The 25,068-nt window shown below is 35.2% G+C and overlaps 1 protein-coding gene across 1 annotated transcript in view; it reads left to right on the forward strand.

The window, feature by feature from the left end:
* ATRNL1 (attractin like 1) overlaps positions 1 to 25,068 on the forward strand; it is a gene marked incomplete at its 5' end in the record, with an annotated part of 743,525 nt that overhangs the window by 52,847 nt on the left and 665,610 nt on the right. The window contains 3 exons of the mRNA XM_029920431.1: positions 2,961 to 3,135; positions 7,324 to 7,411; positions 12,769 to 13,024. Coding sequence (XP_029776291.1) covers positions 2,961 to 3,135; positions 7,324 to 7,411; positions 12,769 to 13,024 — 519 coding nt within the window. The remainder of the gene's footprint in view (positions 1 to 2,960; positions 3,136 to 7,323; positions 7,412 to 12,768; positions 13,025 to 25,068) is intronic.

Raw genomic sequence — 25,068 nt, forward strand, 5'->3', positions numbered from 1 at the left:
GATTTCATTTCTCTTCAGTTAAATTTGAGATTGGCAGCCTTTTCTGCAGTTTAGCTTTACAGGTCATATGATCTGTGTTGCAAGTATTCAACTTTGCTAGTGCAAAAGCAGTCTTAGATGACACTTAAATGGAAGAGTATGTTGTGTTCTTTTTTCTTTTTTAAGTTTATTTATTTTGAGAGAGAGAGTGAGTGGGGGAGGGACAGAGAAGGAGAGAGAATCTCAAGCAGGCTCTGTGGGGTCGGTGCAGAGCCTGGTGCCGGGCTTGTACCCATGGACCTTTTGAGAGCATGACCTGAGCTGGAATCAAGAGTCGATCGCCCAGCCAGCTGAGACGTGCAGGCACCCCGAGCATGCTATGTTCTAATAAAACTTTATTTTCAAAAACAGGTAGTGGGATGGATTTTGCTCATGGGCTGTTGTTTGCCAACTTGAGTTAAATGAATTCTAAGTGATTTAGAATTGGACTTAAAAAATACTTTAGACAGTAGTATGTTTCTTCAATTTCTTGAATTACCAAGGAATAGTTCATAGTCTTTTCACTCAGAAATAGTAACATTTTCTGTATCTGATTTAAAAGATTATGTCATTATCAAAGAGGTAATCTAGAGTGCTAACTAGTTTTTACTTGAAAAATACACTCATGGTGTGTGAACATTGAAAAGGACTTTGAAGATGAGGGGTGCCTGAGTGGCTTGGTTGGTTAAGCTTCCAATTCTTAGTTTTGGCTCAGGTCATGATCTTACAGTTCATGAGTTTGAGCCCTGAATGGGGCTCTGCACTAACAGTGCAGAGCCTGCTTGGGATTCTTTCTCCTTCCCTCTGTCTCTGCCCCTCCCATGCATTCTCTCTCTCTTAAAGTAAATGAATGAAAACAAAAAACAAAATCTTAAAAAATAAAAAGAAAAGGGCTTTAAAGATGAAAAAAATGAATGCATGGGGTGAGTGCACAATTAAAAAACTGTATAGGCTAATGTCTCTCAAATTGGGTTTTGTTTGGAAGTTTTAAAAATATGATTCAAGATCATCTAAAACTTTTTGGTATCAACAAATTAAAGACAAGTCATTGGTCTTATAATTGAGTAAAAATGTCACTTGACCAAGTAGTATTGCCTATTACAGGCTAAAAAGAATATTACTGAAGTGTTCTGATGCTTTTGTGACCATGATAATATGGCATAGTGTATGAATTTAAGATTTATAAAAGGTAAAGGGAAAAAAGTGATGGGAGAATTATATCAAAATAATATAGGCATGCTAAAGTTATGTTGAAAAGGCGCTGTATTAGGGGTGCCTGGGTGGCTCAGTCAGTTGAGTGTCTGACTTCAGCTTAGGTCATGATCTCATGGTTCGTGAGTTTGAGCCCCGTGTCGTGCTCTCTGCTGTTAGTACCAAGTCTGCTTCAGAGGACTCTCTGTCTCCTCCTCTCTCTATTTCCCCTGTTTGCGCTCTCTCAAAAGTAAATAAACATAAAAAAAAAGGTGCTATAATAATATCATTTTCAACTTGGGACCAATGATTTACTTAGTGGATAACAATGTCACTTATATTAGGTAGACATTAATTTTATTGGTTTTATAAATTTGTTTATATGCAATTTATAAATTTTCATTGGTTTTATATTTATAAAAGAACTCCAAACAGTTTATATCTAGGTTTGTTTGAGTGTATTTTAGTTTCATTAGAATTAGAATCATTTAGGGGCGCCTGGGTGGCTCAGTCAGTTGAGGGTCTGACTTCGGCTCAGGTCATGATCTCACTCACGGGTTCAAGTCCCACATTGGGCTCTCTGCTGGCAGCTCAGAGGTTGGAGCCTGCTTTGGATTCTGTGTCTCCCTCTCTCTCTGCCCCTTCCCTGCTCACACTCTGTCTCTCTGTCTCTTTCTCCAACTAAATAAATGTTAAAAAAATTAAAGAATTAAAATATTTTATGAACTTCTACGTTTGGGAAAATTTATTTCCTTGAGGAGCATTCCTTCAATTACTTAAGTTTGAGAAGCTTGATCTAGGCTAGTCTACATTTTACAGACGAGAAAATTAAGAGTCATGAGTAATTAGGGCGCCTGGGTGGCTCAGTCGGTTAAGCTGCCTACTTCAGCTCAGGTCATGATCTCAAGTTCTTGGGATCGAGCCCCACATTGGGCTGTGTGCTGACAGCTCAGAGCCTGGAGCCTGCTTCTGATTCTGTGTCTCTCTCTTTGCTCCTCCCCCACTCCTGCTCTGTCACTCTCTCTCAAATTAAATAATAAAACATTAAAAAAAATTAAAAAATATGAGTTGTGAGTAATATCATGAATATGGATAGGTAAAGGCAGTATGTTCAACTTAAAGTATTTCATTCACCCTGCACTTACTAGTACTTATTTCATTATGCATGATAGTTTTTTCTGTTTCAGGCTATAAAGCCTCCCTACTGATGCCAGTTTTGGTTGTTCTTACTAAAAATGATTATAAGAAAATAGAATTATAATTTTTAAATTTGTTTAATGGCTTACAAATTATAAATGCTGTCATTTCTACTGTCATAAAAAACTAGATATTTATAGTAACCTTTAGGGAATAAACTATTATTTCTATTTCATCTTTATAGATAAAGGATTGATGATAAGAGAGGTAAACAGACTTGTCCAAGGTTACACTTATAGTCAGTGACCAAACTGGGATTGGAGTACATTGTCTAATATTCTACTAGCAAAGTAAAGTAAATACGAAATTTTATAGTATTTACATCTTTCAAGCTATAGTTTGTATGTCTGATTGGTTATGTGAATTTTTTTCACCAGTAGGCATATTTGCTCTTAGAATTTTTCCTGTAACTTCTATTTCAGACCATTTATCATGCACAGTACTTTCATCAGTGTCATGAGCATTGAGTTCTTAAATTCTCTTAACCTGTATATTCTATTTCTATAATGTAAGGTCTTTGTTTAATGCATTGTGTTTGATTTTTTTTTTAATAGGTCCTGATTGTTCTTTGAATGTTCCTTCTACTGAATCTTACTGGATTCTGCCAAATGTTAAACCCTTCAGTCCTTCTGTGGGTCGGGCTTCCCATAAAGCAGTTTTACATGGGAAATTTATGTGGGTGATTGGTGGATATACTTTTAACTACAGTTCTTTTCAAATGGTTCTGAAGTAAGTTTTTTTTTCAAATGTTCATAATCATTTTTTTTAACTGGTTCTTTTTGGTAATGAGACTATCCTAAATATTTTATTGCTGTCCAAATTTATAAATGGTTATATTAGTGCTGGTATCTACTTGCTACATGGGACTGATTTGAGAATATATGAACTCAATATATCCACAGTTAATTATTTGCCATTGTGTATATAGTTAATTATTTGTATTGAAATTTCATTACCTCTCTAGAGAGTCCTTTTAACAAATTCTGAGTATGAAAATATTAACTTCAAATAAGTAGGGGACCATGCCTATATGAGACATTATGAATCCTGCCACCTTTTATTTTTTGAGAATGAAGTATAATTGTTTGTATAAAAATGCTTTCCATTTGTTCTGTAAATTTTAATTTACCTGAACTTTTATTTTGCATTTACCTTCCAAGCTTTTGGAAAAACAGTGCCAGTTGTATAGAATACGTCATTCCTTTCCCATTGGCTCAGTAGAGATGATCCTCTGCATGATTGGATGATAGGAGGAATCCCATGGATGGCAGCTCTATCTGATTTTTTTTCAGCGGGGATTGTATTTTATCAGCCATCTATTAACAGGATAAAAGAGGAAATAGAATAATTTAATTATCAGTGTTTTCAAGGGTGATACTCATAATATGTTGTAACTGGTACAACTCGGACATCCACCAGTCAATCAGAACTGACCCCGGACAGTATAGTGTTACGGTGTGCACCCAGCCGGGTTGCCAGATGAGGCAGAGAAATATACAGGACCCCTAGTTAAACTTGAATTTCAGATAAGCAATGAATAATTTGTTTTTACATATAGGCCCTTCGCAATATGCAATATATAGTTTTAAAATACATATTTTTCTTTTTGTCCCAAATATTAAATGAGTCATACTAAAAAATTGTTGGTTGCTTATCTGAAGTTCAGATTTAACTGAGTTTCCTATGTTTTATCTGGCAGCCCTACCTACTGAAAATATTAACCTTGTTAATTTGGGGGTTATAAAAAAGTCTGTTTTAAGAGGATACTCCTTTAAAACTATGATTGACTATGATTTAAATTGAAGTATAACATAAAGTGTTTCTGGAGAGAAAGGAAAGGAAGAGTTATAGGTAAATATGTAAGTGAAGGATTAGAATTATGGACACAGTATATGAAGGATAAAGTATTATAGAAAGAATTGTAGGTCAGTTGGTGGGATTAAACAAGTTGTTAAGATATGGAAAGAATCTGAAGAAATAATAAGATTTAAATGTGGAAATGAGGAGGAAATTAACTATGATTAATGAAAATGAAAAGCCTATGAGAATAAAGCAAAACTTTGAATTAAATAGTGATATTTGCAAAGGAGAGTTGTAAAGACAGAATACAATTGTCAGGGAAACATGGGAATCTTAAATGTTTGGGTTCTGTAGAAGTTTAAAAGCATATTTAAAATTAGGTGATAAATATTACTTTATACTCTCCTAAACTTACATATTTCCCATTTGAATCAGATAGTTTAGCTTCTTATTTTGTTTGCCCTCTGGCTCTTTTGCTTACAGTGTTTAGTTTTGTATTGATCTGTCAGGTGTCAGATTAGAAGTAACCTAATCGCTGTTTTCACATGTTTGAGGACATTTTTATTATTCTGACTGTAGTTCAATTGTAGGTAAGGATATATACTAGTTTTTAGAAGTGATAATGTCAGTTGTAAGCCAATTTATCTCCAATAGAATTTAAGAGAGATATAGATGTTACATTTTAAGACAAAATTATTCAGTAAGTAATATGCTTTATAGAACATATATACATTGACATTAGTGAGAATTAGTGTGTATTCATGGGCATAGCAACTTTTTAATATTTACTATATGCTTGATACTCGGGATAAATCAGTGGACATAATAAATGTCCCAATCTTTATGGAGTTAGTGAGGAATGACAGGCAATTAGAAAAAAGTATAATTGCCATAACCAGTAAGTATACTGTAAGTAAATTATATATATGCACATGTAGGGAGAGAGCAAGATGGTAGTTCAGGATGAGCGCCTGAAAGGAGAGAGCGACAGTGAAAATGTAGTTGTCAAGGTAGACATCATGGGAAAGGCGATACTTGAAAAGGCTTGAAGGAGGTTAGGCATTATCAGTGCAGTTACCTAGAGGCAGGAAAAGAGTCAGACAAAAGCCTTAATTCAGGAGCTACTTGGAGAGTTCAAGCAGCAACAAGGAGGCCCATGTGACTTTCACGGAGTCCATGAGAGGGAAGCATGAAATTACAGAGATATTGGAGGAGAGAGATTGGATAGGGTGTTGGAGATCTTTTGGGAGTCATGGGAATGTTTGAGCATGCTGTGACTTACATTTAAAAGAGTCACTATCCTAGTCATGAATCCACTGGGATTGGGAGGAATAGTAGGAACAGAGCTTGAATTAGGATGAAATTGTCAAGGGAATGAATTCCAGGTGGAGACAAGGACCAAGAACTGAGCCTGAGGCACCATTATCTCTAGGAGTTCAGGGGAAAAGAGGAGAAACCAGCAGAGGAGACTGAAATGAGTGGTCAGTGACGTAGGAAAACCAAGGGTGTGGTGTCTTTGAAGACAGTAGGTGAAGAGGAAGAATTGATTAGCAGTGTCCAGGAAAATGAAGACTGAGAAGTGGGCAGGGACTTGGCACGAGGAAGTTGATTTTAACAAAATGGTTTTGCTGGAGCAGTGTTTCTGTAAGCTTGGTTGGAGTTAGTTGATGAGAGCGTAGAGAAGTGCAGGGAAAGGGAAAGAAGAAATGGGGCAGTAAAGAAGTGGGGTGATAGCTTGAAGGGGTAGTAGTGAGGGCAAGAGGAGTTTTTCTTTTCTTTTTTTTTATAAGTGGGGAAAAGTAACACCATGATTTTATACTGATGGGAATTATCTAGTAAGACCGGAACTTGGCACTGTAGGAAGGAGACTGGAGAACTGCTAGAATGTTGTGGGATCTGGTGTGCCGGTAACACAGATTTAGTTTGTTGATAGCAGGCACCACCGACTCCCAAGTAGGGGCCGAGGACCTAGATGCTCAGAACGGGTTCTGCATTTGTCATGGGCGCTGGAAAAGAAACGAAGAAGAATGTAGTGGGGTACACAGAGCCTAAAATATTTACCATCCAGGCCATCAGAAATAGTTTGCTGAGCCCTAATTTTGTTAGCTTAGTGGAAAACAACTGTGTTGGGTGCAGCTATGGTAGGGAGGGAGATGTATGTATGAGTCTGTGGAAGTTACGTTCTGATTGATTTCTTCATTCATGCCATACACATGTGTTTTATAACTCCAAGGTAACATATAAATTAAACATAATCCTGAAGACAATTTTATTTTTGATGAAGGGAGCTCCCTTACTTTTTCTGATGAGTAGAAGGAAGAAAGAGAAGAGGGGAAATAATAATTGACGGGCAGCTTCTTCAACTGTGTTCTAGTCAGTTCTTACCTGGGTGCTTTGATTTTTACATTTTGGCAAACTGAGGAAATAGGAGCATATAGCACAATGACAGCTGGAGTTCTGTTAGATAAGCGTGTAAGATCCACAGTTTGGGACTTCTGTTTTCATATCTATATTTTTAGACCAGTAGCACAAATATTTAATTTTCTTTTTGTATCCTGTAATCCAATAAGTTTTACAGAAGCTTCTATCTTACTAGATTCATTATATTTAGAAAGTTGATCTGTGAACAAGTTATATTTGGCATAGGAAATGCATGCTTCTTAATTTATATAATGCTAAGCTTAGTGTGTGTAAAAGAATAAAAATGAATATATAAAGTAAATGTCCATTGTATATATGGAGAGAATTTTCTTCTATTTCCAAAAGAAAAAGCTGGCTTAAAAAAACAAATAAAAAATGCAGAATAGCTCACTTATTGTTTAGGCTTATCAGTTGGTTGAAATTGTTAAAGGTAATTGAACAAATTAATTCCGGTAATAAATAGCCTAGTCAAATTAATGTATATCACACATTTAGGTGATTGATTTCTAATTTAGAGTATGTATATCTTGAATGAGTATTAAAAATTTCTAATATGTACATGAAATTATAAGTTTATTAGTTATAATTGTTTTTGAATTTAATGAATACTTGAGTACAAGTGCAGAAAGCATATGCAAATTAAAAAACCAGAAATGAATCTTAGCTTATAAAGTGTTTTTCTCTTTTCACTTTTAGTTACAATTTGGAAAGCAGTATATGGAATGTAGGAAGTCTGTCAAGGGGTCCTCTCCAGAGATATGGACACTCTCTTGCTTTATATCAGGTTTGGATCCTGCTTTTTAAATTCTAATCATTCCTTTATTTTGGTTAGAGTTTGCCTTAGAGAAAAAATTACTACATCTCATATTTATTTCAAATACTTAATGAGAACAATAGAATGTGGATCACAATAACCTGAGATGTTTCAAGCTCATATAGTATTTTAGTAAAAAAAAAAATAGACTTAGTACATTTCTTTATTGAACACGAGAAGATATAAAGGTTGAGTTTTTGTCCATGGCTTTATACTTAGTCATCACATTAACCACTTTTTAAAAATTGTAGTAAAGTACACTTAATTTAAAATTTACCATTTTAACCATTTTTAAATGTTGCAGTGGTATTAAGTACATTCAAATTGTTGTACAGTCATTATAACCATTATTTCCAGACCTTTTTTCATCTTCCAAATGGACACTCTGTGCCCATTAAATAGTAACTCCCAATCTCCTCCTTCCCCAGCCCTTGGGAAGCACTGTTCCACTTTTTGTCTCTGTGAATTTGACTACTCTAGGTACGTCATGTAAGTGGAATCATACAGTATTTGTCTTTTGACTGGCTTATTTCACTTAGCATAATGTTTTCAAGGTTCATCCATGTAGTATTTTTTAGAATATCCTTCCTTTTTTAAACCTACATAATACTCCATTGCATGGATATGCCATGTTTTGTTTATTTATTCATCCATTGATAGACCCTTCGGTTGCTTTCCCCTTTTTGGCTCTTGTGAACAGTACTGCTGTGAACATGGATGTATAATTGTCTAAATTCTTGCTTTAAATTCTTTGGGTAGATTGCCAGAAGAGGAACTGCTGAACTATGTTGTAATTGTATATAATTATAGTTATATGTAATTATAATGTAATTGTATGTAATTACAATTGTAATTATAATGTAGTTGTATTTTAAATTTGTTGCGGAAATTGCCATATTGTTTTCCATAGAAGCTGCACCATTTTACATTTTCACTGGCAGTATGCATGCAGGATTCTAACTCCTCCATGTAGTTATCCTACTGTGAAGTGTTGAGTTGTAGATGTTCTTTATGTATTCTAAATATTAATTCCTTCCTCAGATACATGATTTGCAAATATTTTATCCCATTCTGTGGGCACTCTTTTCATTTTGTTTATATGTTCTTTGGTGCACAGAAGTTTTTAATTTTAGCACAGTTCAATTTATCTATTTTTGTTGTTGTTGTTCATTGGGCTTTTGGTGTCATATCTCAGAAATCATTGCCAAATCCAGTGTCATGAAGACTGTTTCCTGTGTTATCTTTTAAGAGTTTTAAAGTTTAGTTTTTATATTAGGTCTTTAATCCATTTTGAGTTAATTTCTGTTTGTAGCGTTAGGTAAGAGTTCACTTTTCATTCTTATTTTGTGTAGATATTCTGTTTTCTAGGCGCCATTTGTTAAAAAGAGTGTCTTTCCCTCATTGAATGGTCTTGGCACCTTTGTTGTAAATCATTTCATCATATGTACAAAGGTTTATTTCTGGGCACTCTATTCTTTTGATTCGTGTCTATTTATGCTAGTACTACACTATTTTGATTACTGTAGTTTTGTAGTAAGTATTGAAATGAGGAAGTATGAGATTTCCACCGTTGGTTGTTCTTCAAAGTTGTTTTGCCTCTTCAGGGTCACTTAAGATTCTGTATGAATTTTAAGATAGATTGTTCTGTTTCTCCAAAAATGTCATTGAGATTTTGATGGGGATTGCATTGTACTTGTTACATTATGTATTTGTGTAAGTCATGAATTTAGTATGATTAAAATGATAGGCTACTTAACTGGTTTTTCATTTTGAATAAAATGAGACTTATTTTGTGGTGTGTGACTAGGACTTTCAAATGAGAACAGATCTATTTTCTGTGGTTAGTTACGAAAATTTACAGGCGCAATGTAAAGAATAAACTGTGGCTCTTTTTTTATGCATATGTGTGCTTTAAAGATAAAATAAAACTTATGTGTATCTATATAATGTACGTATATAAATGCTTTTTTCTTTTAGTTTTGTTTAATTTTAGTTTTTTGATTGATTTCTTTTTTTTTGGTAACTGCTTTTGAGATATGATTGACCTATACAGTTCACTCATCTAAAGTATACAGTTGAATGGTTTAGTCTATTCAGAGTTACACAACAATCTTTTGCAGATTTGCATAAAATTGTAGAGTTGTGTCATCAATTTTAGAACATTTTCATTACCTTACAAAGAAAATCGTACTCTTTAGTTATCACCCCAAACCGCTTCATCTTCCCAGCTGTAAGCTCATGAATTTACTTCCCGTCTGTATAGGTTTGTCTGTTCTGGACACTGCATATAAATGAAATTGTATATTTTATGGTTTATGACTAGCATATTGTAGCATGTATCCATATTTCATTTTTATGGCTAAATAATATTCTATCATATAGATATCCTGCATTTGATTTTTCCATTTATTAGTTGTTGGGCATTTGGGTTGTTTTTACCTTTTGGCTGTTATGATAATGCTGCTCTGAACAGTCATTTACAAGTTTTTGTGTGGACATATGCTTTTATTTCTCTTGGGTATATTCATAGGATTGGGAATTGCTGGGCCAAATAGTAACTCTATTTTAACTTTTTGAGGAACTGCCAAACTGTTTTCCAAAGTGGCTGCGCTATTTTACATTTCTACTAGCTCTGTGTAAACGTTCAGGTTATTCTACATCATGCTAACTGGTTACTTGATACCATTTTGATCATAGCCATTGCTAGTGGTTGTGAAGTGGTATCTCATTTTGTTTTGATTTGCATGTCCCTGTTGACTAATGATGTGTGTTATCTTTTCATGTGCTTATTGCCTATTTGTACGGTCTGTGGAGAAATGTCTATTCAAGTCCTTTGTCCATTTTAAATTGGATTATTTGTCTTTTTATTACTGAGAAGTGAGAGTTATTTATTCTAGATATAAGTCCCTTATCAGATACATCATTTGCAAATATTTTCCCCATGGAACAGTGTCTTTTGAAACCTAAAAGTTTTTAAATTCTGATGAAATCCAGTTTTATTGTTTTTCTTTTGTTGCTTGTGTTTTGTTGTTATATTTAAGAATTCAAGGTTATGAAGATTTACCTCATGTTTCTTTCAAGAGTTTTATGGTTTGGCTCGTACATTTAGGTCTTTTTATTGATCCATTTTAAGTTTTGTACATGGTGTGTAAGGGTTCAAGTTCGCTCTTTGCATGTTGACTAGTTCTCTTTATACCATTTATTAAAGAAGCTATCCTTTCTTCCTGAATGGTTTTGGCACTCTTGTCAAGTATCAGTTGACTTTAGATGTATGGATTTATTTCGGGACTCTGATTTCTCTTGACTTATATGCCTGACTTTATGCCCGTAGCATACTGTCTTGATTACTGTTTCTTCATAGTAAGTTTTAAAGTAAAAAATTGTGAGTCCTCTAGTTATATTCTTTAAAAATCTTTTTTTAATATTTATTCATTTTTTGAGAGACAGGGACAGAGTGTGAGTGGGGGGAGGGGCCACGAGGGAGGGAACCACAGGACCTGAGGCAGGCTTGAGCCCACGGGCTGTGTGGCTGTGACCTGAGCCAGAATCGGATGCTTAACCAAGGCCCCTGTTCTTCTTTTGAAAGATTGTTTGGATATTCTGGGTCCCTTGCGGTTTGGATATTCTGGGTCCCTTGCAGTTGCATGTGAATTTTGGAATCAGCTTGTCAATGTCTACAAAGAAGCCCTCCAGGATTCTGGTAGAAATTGCATTGGATCTGTAGATTTGTTTGAAGACTATTGCCATCATAACTATATTAAGTTTTTGATCCAGGAACGTGAGATGTCTTTCCACTCATTGATATATTAAAAATTATTTTCAGCAGTGCTTTGTAGCTTTCAGAGTCTAACTTTGTAACTTCTTTTAGGGCGCCTTCCTGGCTCAGTCAGTGGAGTGTGTGACTCTTGACCTTGCGGTTGTGAGTTTGAGCCCCACACTGGGTATAGCAATTACTTCAAAATAAAACCTGTAAAAAATTTGTGATTTCTTTTGTTAAATTTATTTCTAAGTATTTTCTTTTTGATGCTTTTATAAATGGAATTGTTTATATAATTTCAGTTTTGGATTGTTCATTTTTTAAAATGCTTATGATTTATTTACTGAAGGCAAATTTTTATCAATCACAATTTAAAAATATTTTTAATGTATTTTCTTTTATTTTTGAGAGAGAGACAGAACACGAGCAGGGTAAGGACACAGAGAGAGGGAGACACAGAAACTGAAGCAGGCTCCAGGCTCTGAGCTATTAGCACAGAACCCGACCAGGACTTGAACTTGTGAACCACGAGATCATGACCTGAGCTGAAGTCAGTCATTTAACTGACCGAATCACCCAGGCACCCCAGGATTGTTTATTAAAAGTGTATAGAAATATAATAGATATTTTTGTACATTGATTTTGTATTTTGCAATGTTACTGAATTCACTTATTAGCTCTATTATTATTTTTTAATTTCTAATTATTATTTTTTATTTTTAGGATTGTCTATATACAAGTTCATATAATCTATGAACAGAAATATTTTACTTCTTTTCCAATGTGGATACCTTTGTTCATTTTTATTTTTATTTTATTATTTTTTTTTTTTGCTTCTTTGCTCTGGCTAAAACCTCAACTCAATACAGTGTTGAGTACATGTGGCAAAAGTAGGCATCTTTGTCTTGTTCCTGACCTTAGTGGGAAAGCATCAGTCTTTCACCATTAAGTATAATATTAGCTGAGTGTTTTTCTTAGATGCTCTGTATTAGGTTGATGAAATTCCTTTCTTTTCCTAGGTTGTGGAAATAGTAAATAGTATGTTGTATGTCATTTGTCTATCACTCATTTCAAGAATATGTGGTTGAAATTATATGTTTAATTTATAAGTTCTATAAAATGTCTGCCCATAGTCACAAGAAGTGGTAATAAAAATGTAATAAAAACATGCTCCACATAGTAGATCTACCAGATCATAGTGTGATCTCCCTTTTTGGTTGATGGTGCTTGATGAAAACAGGTAATGAGAAAGCGCAAAGCAATACACATAGATGGTAAAATTTAAAGAACTAGGGACTCAACAACTAAGGTAATTAGACGTGGTTAAATTTAACTATGTCATATAGCTATTTTAAATAAAGTATCTTAAGATAACTTTTTGAGAATATATTTTTCCCCTTTTTCTTGTGGGTAAAAGCATTGATTCTCATTTGACTTTTTATAAATAAAAACTATACCTTATATATGTTGTGAGTGATTACTAAAGTTTAAATTGAGCCTTTTTATAAATTAATATGTATTACTAAGATGTGACTATTTTGCTTATTAATATATGTTTTTTAATTTACAGGAAAACATCTTTATGTATGGAGGCAGAATCGAAACAAATGGTGGCAATGTCACAGACGAATTATGGGTTTTTAACATACATAGTCAGTCATGGAGTACAAAAAGTCCTACTGTTCTTGGACATGGCCAGCAGTACGCTGTGGAGGGACATTCCGCTCACATTATGGAGTTGGATAGTAGAGATGTTGTCATGATCATAATATTTGGATATTCTTCAATATATGGTTATACAAGCAGCATACAGGAATACCATATCTGTGAGTTACTTTGAAACTATAACTATATGCTCTTTTCTTTATTAGTCGGGAATATTTTTACCTTTAATAAAATCTTCATATGAATTTAGTCAAATGCTGAGTTATTTGAAATCAGAATTGCTAGCTAAGTTTTAATACTCTTTAATATAAACCTTCTGATTTTGTGTTAGCTTTTGTTTTTTAATATTTAAGTTTCTCTTCTTATGCGGAAGTGGAGAAATGTTACATAACAGTCACACATTTTTCAAGAATTGAGAATATTTAGAAATATGAGAAATTCCAACAGATGGTGCTATTTCTTTGGATTTTACTTATGGAAAAGAACTACAATAACCCAGTCTCTTTACTATGCATTCCATGATTTCAGCAGTTTTATTCAGGGTTCTGTTTCTAATCTCACTGCAATATCTCTATCTATGTATTATTCTTTTAAAGTAAGCTTCCTGAGGATAATCTGCTGGCTTTTATAAGAGATTATTATCTGGCAGGTGAAGATGACTGAGGTGATCTACATATGACTTTTTGTGCTATGCTCTTAAATACTCTTCTTTGTTTTTATGGTACTTTATTATTATTTTTTTGAATTCTTTATGACATTTTCAAACACTTATAAGGTTAAAAGGATTTGCCTACAAATACTTTATGATCTCTGTTTGAAGAACATATTCCATTTCTTGTCCTGGTCAGTATTAGAAACTCAAGTTTTTGGCTCTTTTGTGTATAGACAACTATATCCAACTATTTAGAGTCTTTGTGTAGTGTGAATGAGAAGTCTTGCTTGAAGATCAGCAGGAGAGTCCTTAATGGCCTCAGAAGACGCCCTTTCTAAATACTCCTCTGTCTCCCCTTCAGTCCCATTAGGTGGTCTGTTTTCTTTCCGATGTCCTCCACTGCAGGTGGACAGAGAGTAGTTATGTATCCTTCTTACTCCTTAGTGCCATTTTATGCTATTTTCACTCCCTCCTCCTTTCAAGCACTCAGCTTTGCGTCTTACATCATCACACTGAGCCACCTATTACTTCTTCACTCTTCTTTTGCTCTTCAGATCAGTGTGTTTTATTTCTCAAAAAATATAGTTTGTGGCTTGTTACCTTTCTGTCCTGCATACATTAGCCAAATATTTTCTTTAAAAAATTTTTAAATGTTTTTACTTATTTTTGAGAGAGAGAGCAGGAGCAAGCTGGGGAGGGGCAGAGAGAGAGGGAAACACAGAATCTAAAGCAGGCTCCAGGCTCTGAGCTGCCAGCACGGAGCCCAAAATAGTGCTCGAGCCCATGAACTGTGAAATCATGACCTGAGCCAAAGTCAGATGTTTAACTGACTGAGCCACTCAGGCGCCCCTAGCCAAATATTTTTCCGATTTCAGTATCCACGTAAATACTTCTAATACTTAGACTCTCAATTTTAAAAACAATTTTTAATTAATTTTTTAAGTATTAAAAAAATATATTTATTTACTTTGAGAGAGATAGAGACAGAGCACACAAGTAGGGGAGAAGCAGAAAGAGATAGACAGAGAATTCCTAGCAGGTTCTGCACTGTCAACGCAGAGCCTATGTGGGACTCGAACTCATGAACTGTGAGATCATGACCTGGGCCAAGTCAAGAGCCGATGCTTAACCGACTGAGCCACCCAGGTGCTCCTCTGATTTTTTTTTTTAAATCTCTCTTCCTAAGATCTTAATTTCCATCCTATTTGAGTCACACTCTCCCTTTGTCATACTCTTGACCTTCTGTACCTCAGTGAGTCCCATAATTTCCATTTCAGATATCTTACTCTTCAAGTGCCTTTGGTCTTTCCACCTTACTCCTTGTAGTACCCAAGCTCTGACAGTTCTCCAGCTTTCCTAGAGCCTTTAGTCCATCAAGTCTCCCATCAGTTTTTCACTATCACTCTCTTGCCTGTACTTCTAACCTTACCCAGCTTCAAGTTCATAACACCAGTCTCTCCTACAACTCTTCAAGTTGACTATTTCATAAATTTTCCTCTCTACAGTAAACTTCCAGCCACTTCCTTCTCCACGATTAGTCTCAGCTGATGATCTTACTTCTTATTTTACTGTGAAAATAGGAGAAATCTAAAGGGAACTCCTGCTGATGGGAACATTTTGGAGTGTAATGGTTAATAAGCAATGCTGCGTTGAATAAACTGTGCACACAGATTATTGCTGTGGTGGCCCTGAAATAGATGTGGCTGTCATCGCATTTTTTAGAGGGGCCTAAGAGTTGTTTAAGCCAGAGTCACAGATTTTCTATGTCGAAAGTTTGTTTTGGTTTTTGATTTTGTTATTAACTTTTGGTTTTATTATGGTGTTCAGGGAATGTTGTAAGTATTATTTCTACATTTTGTAATTTATTGAGATTTTTCTTTGTGGGCCAATTTTCAAATTTTATAGGCGCTTGAAAACGAGGTAAGTCTTATAATACCAAGGTATGGCATTTGATATATCTGTCTCTAGCTCTCTAGCTAGCTAGCTATCTCTCTATTTAGAATTTGATTCCTTCCTTACCTTTTTTTGTACTTTATCTGTCATGCTCTGAAAATTAAAGTCTACAAAAGTTAGTTTATTTTGCCTATTTCTCTTTGTATCCTGGAATTTATGCTTTATGAAAGTTGTAAGTTGTATCTTTTAATATCATAGATTGCTTTGGTTGTTTAATGTTTTTGACTTGTTTTCTACCTTGTGTGATATTAATGTTATGTTGTCTTTTGTGGGAAAAGCTTAAGTCTTTTCCTGGTAAACTTTCGCCCTTCCTTTCGTTGTTAACCTTTCAGAATCACTTTGTGTTAAGTGTATCTCCTGTGTACAAGAAAAAGCTGGATTTTGCTTTGTGATTCCATCTGGCTTTTGTATCCTTCGTGCCACTCTGTGGTCTTCTTGTTTTTAGTTATGGCTGTTATGTTTATCAAGAATCAAGGCTATTTTTTTTTTTTGTGGGAAAGAGCATAGTAATTTTTGAGTTCTGCCACCACTAGGCTTTTTCCACAATCTGTTTCTCATCCTCTTTTTTGCATGCTTGTGGCTTCTTCTGTGTGACTCTCTTGGTTTCTCCACTTGCTTTTTGCATATTCATACCTGATGTGTAGTTTTTTTTTTCATTTCTAGTTTCTCTGGTCTTTTAGTTTTCTTTTTCTTTCACTTTACCTTCATGTTTTCCTTATTGTCTTATATGTCTTCTTTGAGGATAAGGGGAAGATTCAAAATTAAACTATCACCGTGCTTGTACTTGATCCAGAGGTTTTGATTTTTGAAGTTAAAAAAAATAAAGTCTGCGGTAACCAATACTTTTACTCTTTGATCCACCTCCAGTTTACAGACTCCTGTCTTCCACTGCTTTAATTCATCTTGTCTTGTTTTAAATACATTTGACCTTATTATCAGTATTTTGTACTAGGGTCTCAATCGGTTTGGTAAAGGGCCAGATAGTAAATATTTTAGACTTCGTGGGCCATATGGTCTTTATCACAACTAGTTATTTCTGTGAAAGCGTGAAAGCAGCCACAGACAGCACATACACAAGTGAGCATGGCTTTGTCTCACACTGAGCTCCCTGGGGTCTTGGGTTACGTACCCCTACTCTAGAGAGAACGTGTGTCTCTGGGAGCTTACCAACCTTGGTCCAAATTAAATAGAAATATTGGCATGCGTTTTTTTGGGACCTGATATGTAGGGTGAATACATGCCCAGAGTGGCACGATGTCTAGTCCTGGACCAAAAGTTTCCAAGGGAAGCTGTTTTTCTTCTTCACATAGAGCCAAGGCTGAAGTAGACAGTTTTCTGTCTGCCTCTGTAGAACAGATTTAAGAAACAACACCACTTTTCATTGAGGGTATAACCCTGATTTTATGTAGAAGCTCTGATTCAGTACTTACCTGACTCACCTTCAGTACCAGCCGCTAAAACCAAATTTCTAGGCTACCTGGTTGATACATGTCATCCCTACTCTGCCTCCCTCCTGAATATAGTTTGCAGTTCACAGAATGCATAATTTTTTTCATATTTCCCTTTATTGAACAATAAATTCATTCAGTTATGAAACATGGTGGAGATTATACTTTCCAGGGAAATAAGTAGGAAGGCACATCAGATTTATTCTCATCTTCTCTGTGTGGTATATATTGATATAGGTTGTTAATGGATAAACTTGTTGGCTGGTAGGTTTTTGTTTTCACTCGGAATAATTTGATTATATAATTTCACTTATAGTTTTGGCAAAATTTTAAATATTTCTTAGGGTTCTTTTAGTTTATTATATAACAGAAATACTATTTATAAATAAATTTATCCACAGGGTATTTTTGGTTTGATTTTTTGTTTTATTAATTGCATTTCCTGTCAGGCACACTTATAAGATAGCTATGGGAGAAATACATGGTTTATGAGTTTTATAAGAATAATAGATGAATTATGAGCAGTTCTGCAAATTAATTAAATACAAAGTAAAACTCATCAACTTTTATTTAAAATTATCTTAATAATGACAATAAAATTAACATGACTTTACTCATGCATTTTGAATTCACTGCTTATTGAAAATATGTGGAATCAAAAAATAATCCATGTTTAAAGATGTTAGAATAATTAAGTTCTATATGTCATAGAAAAGTGCTATTTTAGGGAGTGATACTATAGTAAAGTAGGGCTGCTTTGAACATAAGGAATGGGACAGTTTATCATCTTAGCTATAAGTGAGTACTTATTTCCATAGGGAGAGTTTTTATTTTTATTTTTGCTTTTTTTGGATCTTAGTGGGAATTACTGTACTGTGATGTCAGTTTAGGCTCTCTTTTTTCTCGACTGATTTTAATGGCATCAGGTATGCAAATGTAGGTTGGATTTACTTTGACTAGCCTTACAAGTTTGAAGCTTCTAGAAAACCAAGGAAAAAAGTAATTTTATATTGAAGATGGGACTATCTCTTTAACTAGCATTGTAGTGAGGGCAACTGAAAAGAAAAATTACATTAAATAGAGTAGTTAATAAAAAGAGGATATTTTGCTAGATAAAAATTGTCTCAGAAATACACTCTTTTTTAATTAAAAAAATTTTAATGTTTATTTTTGAGGGAGAGAGAGAGAGAACAAGCATGAGTGGGAGAGGGGCAGAGAGAGAGGGAGCTACAGAATCCAAAGCAGGCCCCAGGCTCTGAGCTGTCAGCACACAGCCTGATGTGGAGCTTGAACTCACAAACCACAAGATCATGACCTGAGCTGAAGTTGGATGCTTAACTGAGCCACCCAGGTGCCTCTAAAAAAAAAAAAAAAAAAGTTTATTTATTTATTTTTGAGAGTGAGCACAAGTGTGGAAGGGGCAGAGAGCGAGCGAGCAGGAGACAGAGAATCTGAAGAAGGCTCCAGGCTCTGAGCTGTCAGCACAGAACCTGATGCGGGGGTTGAACCAACAAACTGTAAGATCATGATCTGAACTAAAGTTGGATGCTTAACCAACTGAGCCATCCAGGTGCCCCTGAAATGTACTCTAAGCATTTTAATCTCATCTTTATGTAGAAATTCTAAGAAGAGAGAAAAACTCCCAGTTAACATACTTCAAAATGACCTTTATTCAACTTTTAATAATATTGCAAAGGATTGCAAAGGATTGCAAGATACCTGGTTCTGTGCTTAGTACTGTGAGTCTTCTTTGAGATTTTTGTAATAGAATTCAGAGCAAAGGGACCATATACTTATCTTTAATTATCTGAACTAGATCATTATAGATTAGCATTAAAAAAATCTAAGATACTAGAGAATATTTTTAAACTGCTGAGACTGTAGGTATCTTCATTGCTATTTTAAGAGTTTCTTAGAGTTCTGAGCTAAGGAACACCTCCAGACATCGGGTCGACTTTGTAGCTTATAGGAGCACTTTTTTCTTTCTACTTGGTTTCAGACCTCTGCATTAATGCATATCAGCAAATGATGAATCAGGTATTTTCCCTTACCTTTGCCTAACTTATTTTGGGCAGGATGATACAGATAATAAAAAGTAAATACTATAGGTAGACATACTTACGATGTCTTAGAAGATAGTAAATTTTATAAAAATAGAGCAATATCAGGGGATTGGGGATACTGAGGGTGGAAGGTGATTACAAAATAGGAAGGGCAGGGTAGATCTCATTGAAAACATGAGTTTTGAGCAAAGAATTAAAGGAAGTGAAGGATTTTGCTGTGTGCATATCTGGGGGAAGAATATTCTCTGGAAGCAGGAGCAGCTAGTGTAAAGGCAAGAGCATGCAGAGCGTGTCATTGAAATAGTAAAGAGACTGGGGAAGAGAGTATAGAAACTAAAAATGAACAGAGGAGGTTAGAGAAGTAATAAGCATGATCATTGGGTTTTTGCATTGCCTTTTTTTTTTTAATGGAGTTAAATGGAGAGACATTACAAGGTTTTGAGCAGAGCAATGACATAATTTTTAAATGCATCATTTTGTCTGTGTTGAAAATAAACTCTAGGGAAGAAAGAACAGAAGCAAGGAAGCCAGTCAGGGAGTTGTTACGGTAATCTGCGCAGTGAGGGTGGCTTAGATCAAGGTGGTAGTATTGGAGATGATGAGAATTAGTCAATTTGATCTATATGTTTTTAAAGTAGAACTAACAGTATTTGCTGAGAGTTTGGAAGTAGAGTCTGAGATAAAAGAGGAAAGAGACAAGGATGGTTTCAATGATTTTGGTCTGAGCAGCTAGAAAAATGAAGTTGCCATAATGAATGTAGAAGATCCTGAAGCAGGTTAGAGGTGAAGGTGGTTGGAAGGTCAGGAGTTTAGTTTGGATATGTTATGTGTACGTGAGATATCCATTAGACATTAAAGTAGACTCCAGAGAGATCTGGGCTGGGTGTACATTTGGGAACTCGGAGCATGTAGATGGCATTTAAAGCCATGAGACTGGATCACATCACTAAGGAAATGGATGTAGATAAAAAGAAGTAAAGGATTGTGCTCTGTGGTGTTCCATAAGAAGGAGAAGAAAATGAGCAAGGAAGAATGATGTTGTGAACTAGAAGCCAAGTGAAGAAAGATTATTAAACAGAAAAGTAATCCACTTTGCTAAATGATACTCTGCTGATGGCACATGGAAATTGATTTCTGACGATTGGCCATGGACTTCAGTGCTGTGCAGTTGATCGGTGATCGTGACAAGAACACCTTTTATGCAGTGAGGGGGGGGTGGTAAAAGCCTGACTGGATTGGATTTAGGAGGGAGGAAGAGAAGAATTGGAAACAATAGGCAAAGTCAGCTCTTTCAAGGAAATTTACTTGTAAAGGGGAGCAAAGAAGGTAGCAGGAAGGCAGGAAATACAGGATCTTTTTAAATGTGGGTTTTCCCAGAAGCAGACCATTAAACAAGGATTCAGGTGGAAGAATTTTATTTGGGAAAATGCAAGTAATGCTATTTGAGGAGTTGAGAAGTAATGCCAGCGTAAGAAGGTGGCCACGAAGTAAGGTGGCCAAAATAAACCCAAAAACCACAGGAGTGATGGCGGCTTCAAATGAACACTTCATCTTTGAAATTTCCTTCTTTAACTTTTCAACTTCTTGTTAGCGGATGAGTCCTGTGGTCTGCGTCTTCAAAAACAATCCACTCTTTAGCGGAAGATATGTTTCAGAAACGGAGGTGGGATTTATGTGGAAATGTGCATAGCGCATAACAACAGAATACTTGAGAAAATAGCTTATGTGGAACACACACAAGTAGATCTGGCAGGAAATTTTCCATGAGGGTGCCCTAGAGTATGTCTTCTAAAAGTTGAGCTGTCAGGAGTGACAGTGACAGTAACTAACAAGCTTTATGTGCAAAATTAGTGGAAAAATCAGGAAAATGCATAATGAAGATATTAGCTTGCGGTAAAGGCTCCCTAAACTTTTGGTTAAGTACCAACATAGAGGTGGCCTTTATATATGTAGATTGATGAGAAGACTTGTTAATCCACAGCAATCTTCACTGCATTTTTCATTTTTTTGGAAGTGGTTTAATTCTTCTCTAATGTCTTCTGTTTATAAATGAATGTGACACTTTATATTTGTACTTAACTGCTGCTAAGAAGTTAGTTTTAGAGCAGGAATCCTGCAATGCGCCTCTCTTTATGTGTACTTTCTAGTGAAGTGCCCTGTATCAAATGCTTGATAAATACTTCTGGATGAATGAATAGGGTTTTGAGCACATAGTCTTCAGACGTTGAATCTATGTATTTCCTTACTGTTATTTACAGTCTATTAGCCAAGTTTTAAAACTTGTGTACTGCACATTTTATTCTCTTTCTAGTGCTAACTCAAAGTATTATGCCTGATATTCCCCATGTGTCTCTCTAGGTCTACCCTGCACCACCTCTGTCCTGCTCCCATGCCTCTAGCTTGCAGTGTGGGCCCCCCCCCCCCGGCCGCCTCCCAGTAGATCAAAGGGTGGGATGTGGTTGAGGCTGAGGTGTTTTATTTTCCCAAGTCCCTCCCTGCTGGGCCATCTTGGGTTAGGTTGGTTGCCCCGCTGAAGGCTGGACTGGCAGGTGTCTGTCCAGACAGCTGCTCTCCAGGAGTTCTGGAAACCACTTCCCCCTCTTGATTTTTTTCAGGCTAACAGATAGTAAAGGCTTCCTCTGTTAGTCCCGGTATATTGCCCTAGGCATCATTTTGTAAATGGTCTTTTTTTCAGATTCCTTATAATGACTCATTTTTAGTATATCATCTGTTTCTTTTCAAGATCATGGCTGATTGCAGCTACAGTCGGGTGTTTTAGAGATTCAAATATAACTTGTTTGTCTAAATGATCCTTCATATGTATTTAGGTATTAGGATCCTGGAGGGTGAGAGAAAGAGGTGTTTTTTGAGAGGACTTCATACTTTATTAGTGGAGAAAAATGTCAGTAGAAATATGAATCTTTTGGGATAGAGTTGAGCTAACATCCTTTGGTCTGTTTCTACTACTGTTATTCTTGAGAGTTAACATTTTCATATTATGTGGCCCTTTGTAGCATTTTATTTTCTCTTCATGTTAAATATTGTTATATTTTGCTTACATTTTTTAAGAGCATTAGTTATTCTAGGTTTTTAATAAGCAGCACTCTTACTTGCCTACATATTACTTTCTACTTATTTAAAAAAGAATAACCACTTGTTGGTTTATAATTATGTTTATTCAAACTCAACTTTATTTGGTTGTTATATCATCAGTGTAGAAGTAATGATGTCTTACTAGAAAAATACCCCAAAAGTATATTTGATAAGAGGATATTTATTAAGAAATATAACCATTTCTGTAGTCCTTTAAGTTTTCACTTTATATCAGATTCATTAAAAAATTTTTGGAGTTTTATAAAGTTTTCTTCCCCATGTTCCAAAATTTAGAATTTCTTATTATGGAATCATTTTTAAAAATAGCTTTTTATACATGTAGGTTTCTATTGCATATTGTTTTGTTTACTTGGTTCTGAGTTTTATAAAAAGGAAGTAATATTTTATACAGTTTTCTCAGGCTTCTATTTCATTTACCAATGTATTACCAACATTCATTTATGTTGTTGTGTATTACTATACTTAATGCCTTTGTGTTACTGTATTTCATTATATGAGTCTACCGTCATTCCTTTATCCATTCTCCTATTTATGAAATTTTGGGTTGGGTATCTGGTTAAATTCACCCACGGTAGCAATTTTGAGAAATCTTGATAAAAATACTATATTTTAAAAGATAAAGAAATCCTCAGGATTTTCAGGCAGAAAGATAAAATATCCTACAAGGGTAAGAGATTAGCTTAGAATTGGAGTTCTCAAAAGCAACATACAAATCAAGGCAACCAAGGAGCAAATTTTTCGAGAAAAGGGAAGAGGTATAGGTTAAGGGTTTTGTATCTTGCCAAACTGTCCTTCAGGTGTCAAGGTTATAGAAAAAACAGTTTGAACATGGAAAAACTCAGGCGATTCTTTGTATATATGCCCTTACCTGAGAAATGTAGTAGAGTGGGAATGTGCAGACTTTTTTGTAAAGGTATATAGATTATAAACCATTTAGGCTTTGTTTGCCACACAGTCTCTGTTGTCACTACTCAGTTCTGCTGTTAAAGCTGTATGCATGCGTGGTATAAAGTACATGAATGAATGAGTGTGGCGGTGTTCCAATAAAGCTTGATTTACAGAAACAGTTGTTGGGCTGGAGTTAGCCTGTGGACTGTGATTTGTCAACCCTCTCCTGGAGAATAAGCTTCATCTAACAGAGATGGATGGGAACACTTCAGGCAAAAGACTGGTGGAGAGCGTTTCACGCATGTAATTTTGGAGCTAGGACTAAAACAGCACCCGAGATGTCCGTCGACAACGACTATGCAGATATTATGTCTTCCTCACATCTAGAAAGAATGCAACTAAACATGGGAGGAGAGTGAGACAAAAGGGAAAGCAGAGAAGAACCTAGACTCCTAGAAGAGTCACAGGATGCTGTTTAACGTGTCTGCATTAGGTTGATCGGTCCCAATTTTAGCTTTTTGGGCAGGCCCAACATTGTGTGAAAGGCATTTATCTCATAAATGTCATTCTGTTTTAGAAGTCTTCTGGAGAACACAGAGAACATTGACTGACTTAAAAAATATAGAATAAAATATTCTGTGTGCAATTACCAGACGGATCTATTGGATGCTTTACAAACCTAAGCTATACTATAGGATCTTAGTGTTTATTTTTATTATATTTTGAAACACTTTGCTGTTTCATCATCCTAGAAATTAATTTATTGCTTATCAGTTATTATCAAACATGTTAAAAAATTAAAACAATAAGAAATCAAGTTGCTTGGAAGTGTGATGCTAGGAAGAACTTTCAGTGTTCTTGTTGCCGTGCCCAGAGTGTTTTATTGCATTTAAAGAAGGCGTAAAAGAAAACTGGAGCCACCATCATTGGAGCCTGCTCTTAGCTTTTATTGAACACAATAATTGGATTCATTGAGATAGTAGGGTTGTGATCCTAATGTCAGAGAAGGTAGAATTCAGGCCATCCGAACTTTGTATGAGTCAAGAATACCTTATTATATTAAATCCACAATTCACCATGAAGATATAATATGTCATAGAAAAATATTTATGGACCCAATAACCCAGCAACCAGATATTTAAAACAGAAACTAAAGGCGATACAAAGAGAAATAGATAGCACCAATGTCTTACAAAACAGTTCAAACGTTAGTTTTTGTGACAAGACAGAAAGTAAGACAAGTAGAAAAAAAAATCTGAACAACAAAATCAATGAAGCGGTGGTAAGAATATATGTCAAATACCACGGCCTGATTATGGACAGTGTTATCTTCTCAGGTCCTTTCGCAAAACTCACAAAAAGTGAGTCGATCATATATTAGGATGCAAAGAAAACAGGAGTAGATTCCCAAAAGTGGAAATATTAAATAAAAGCTTTCTAATGGGTGAAAGGGGAGATTCAAACTTATGTTACAAAATTGCTGAAAAATAATGGCAGTAAAAGAAATACATATAGGAATCTATGAGATAAATGTATACAGTTATCAGAGGAATATTTATAGCATGAAATAATATATTAATATGAATGAAAATAGATGAACCACAGTCCCAACTCAAAAAGCAAAAAATAGAATACACACATGCGTGAGCGCGCACACACACATACGCGCACACACACGTATGAGGAAGCAAATAATAAAAATAAAATCTGAAATTAGTGGTGTAAGAACAGAAAGACAGCAAATCAACTTAATAGATTATAATCATTTTTTAAATAATAAAATAGATAAACCACTAGTTAGCTTGCTTAAATATACCACAAATATACAAAATAAGAAACGACAAGGGGAAAATCATATTGGCAAAGACTTTTTAAAGTTTATTTATATTGGGAAGGGGCAGAGAGAGAGAGTGGATTCTAAGCCAAGTCTGTATTGTCAGCGCAGAGCCTGACGTGGGGCTGGAACTTAGGAAACGTGAGATAATGATTTGAGCCCAAATCAAGAGTCAGATACTTAATGGACTGAACCACCCAGGTGCCCCAAGAGGAAATTTTAAAAAATTGAGACTACTTTGTACATCTATGCA

This window comes from Suricata suricatta, chromosome 2 (assembly GCF_006229205.1).
Source record: "Suricata suricatta isolate VVHF042 chromosome 2, meerkat_22Aug2017_6uvM2_HiC, whole genome shotgun sequence".
Taxonomy (NCBI): domain Eukaryota; kingdom Metazoa; phylum Chordata; class Mammalia; order Carnivora; family Herpestidae; genus Suricata; species Suricata suricatta.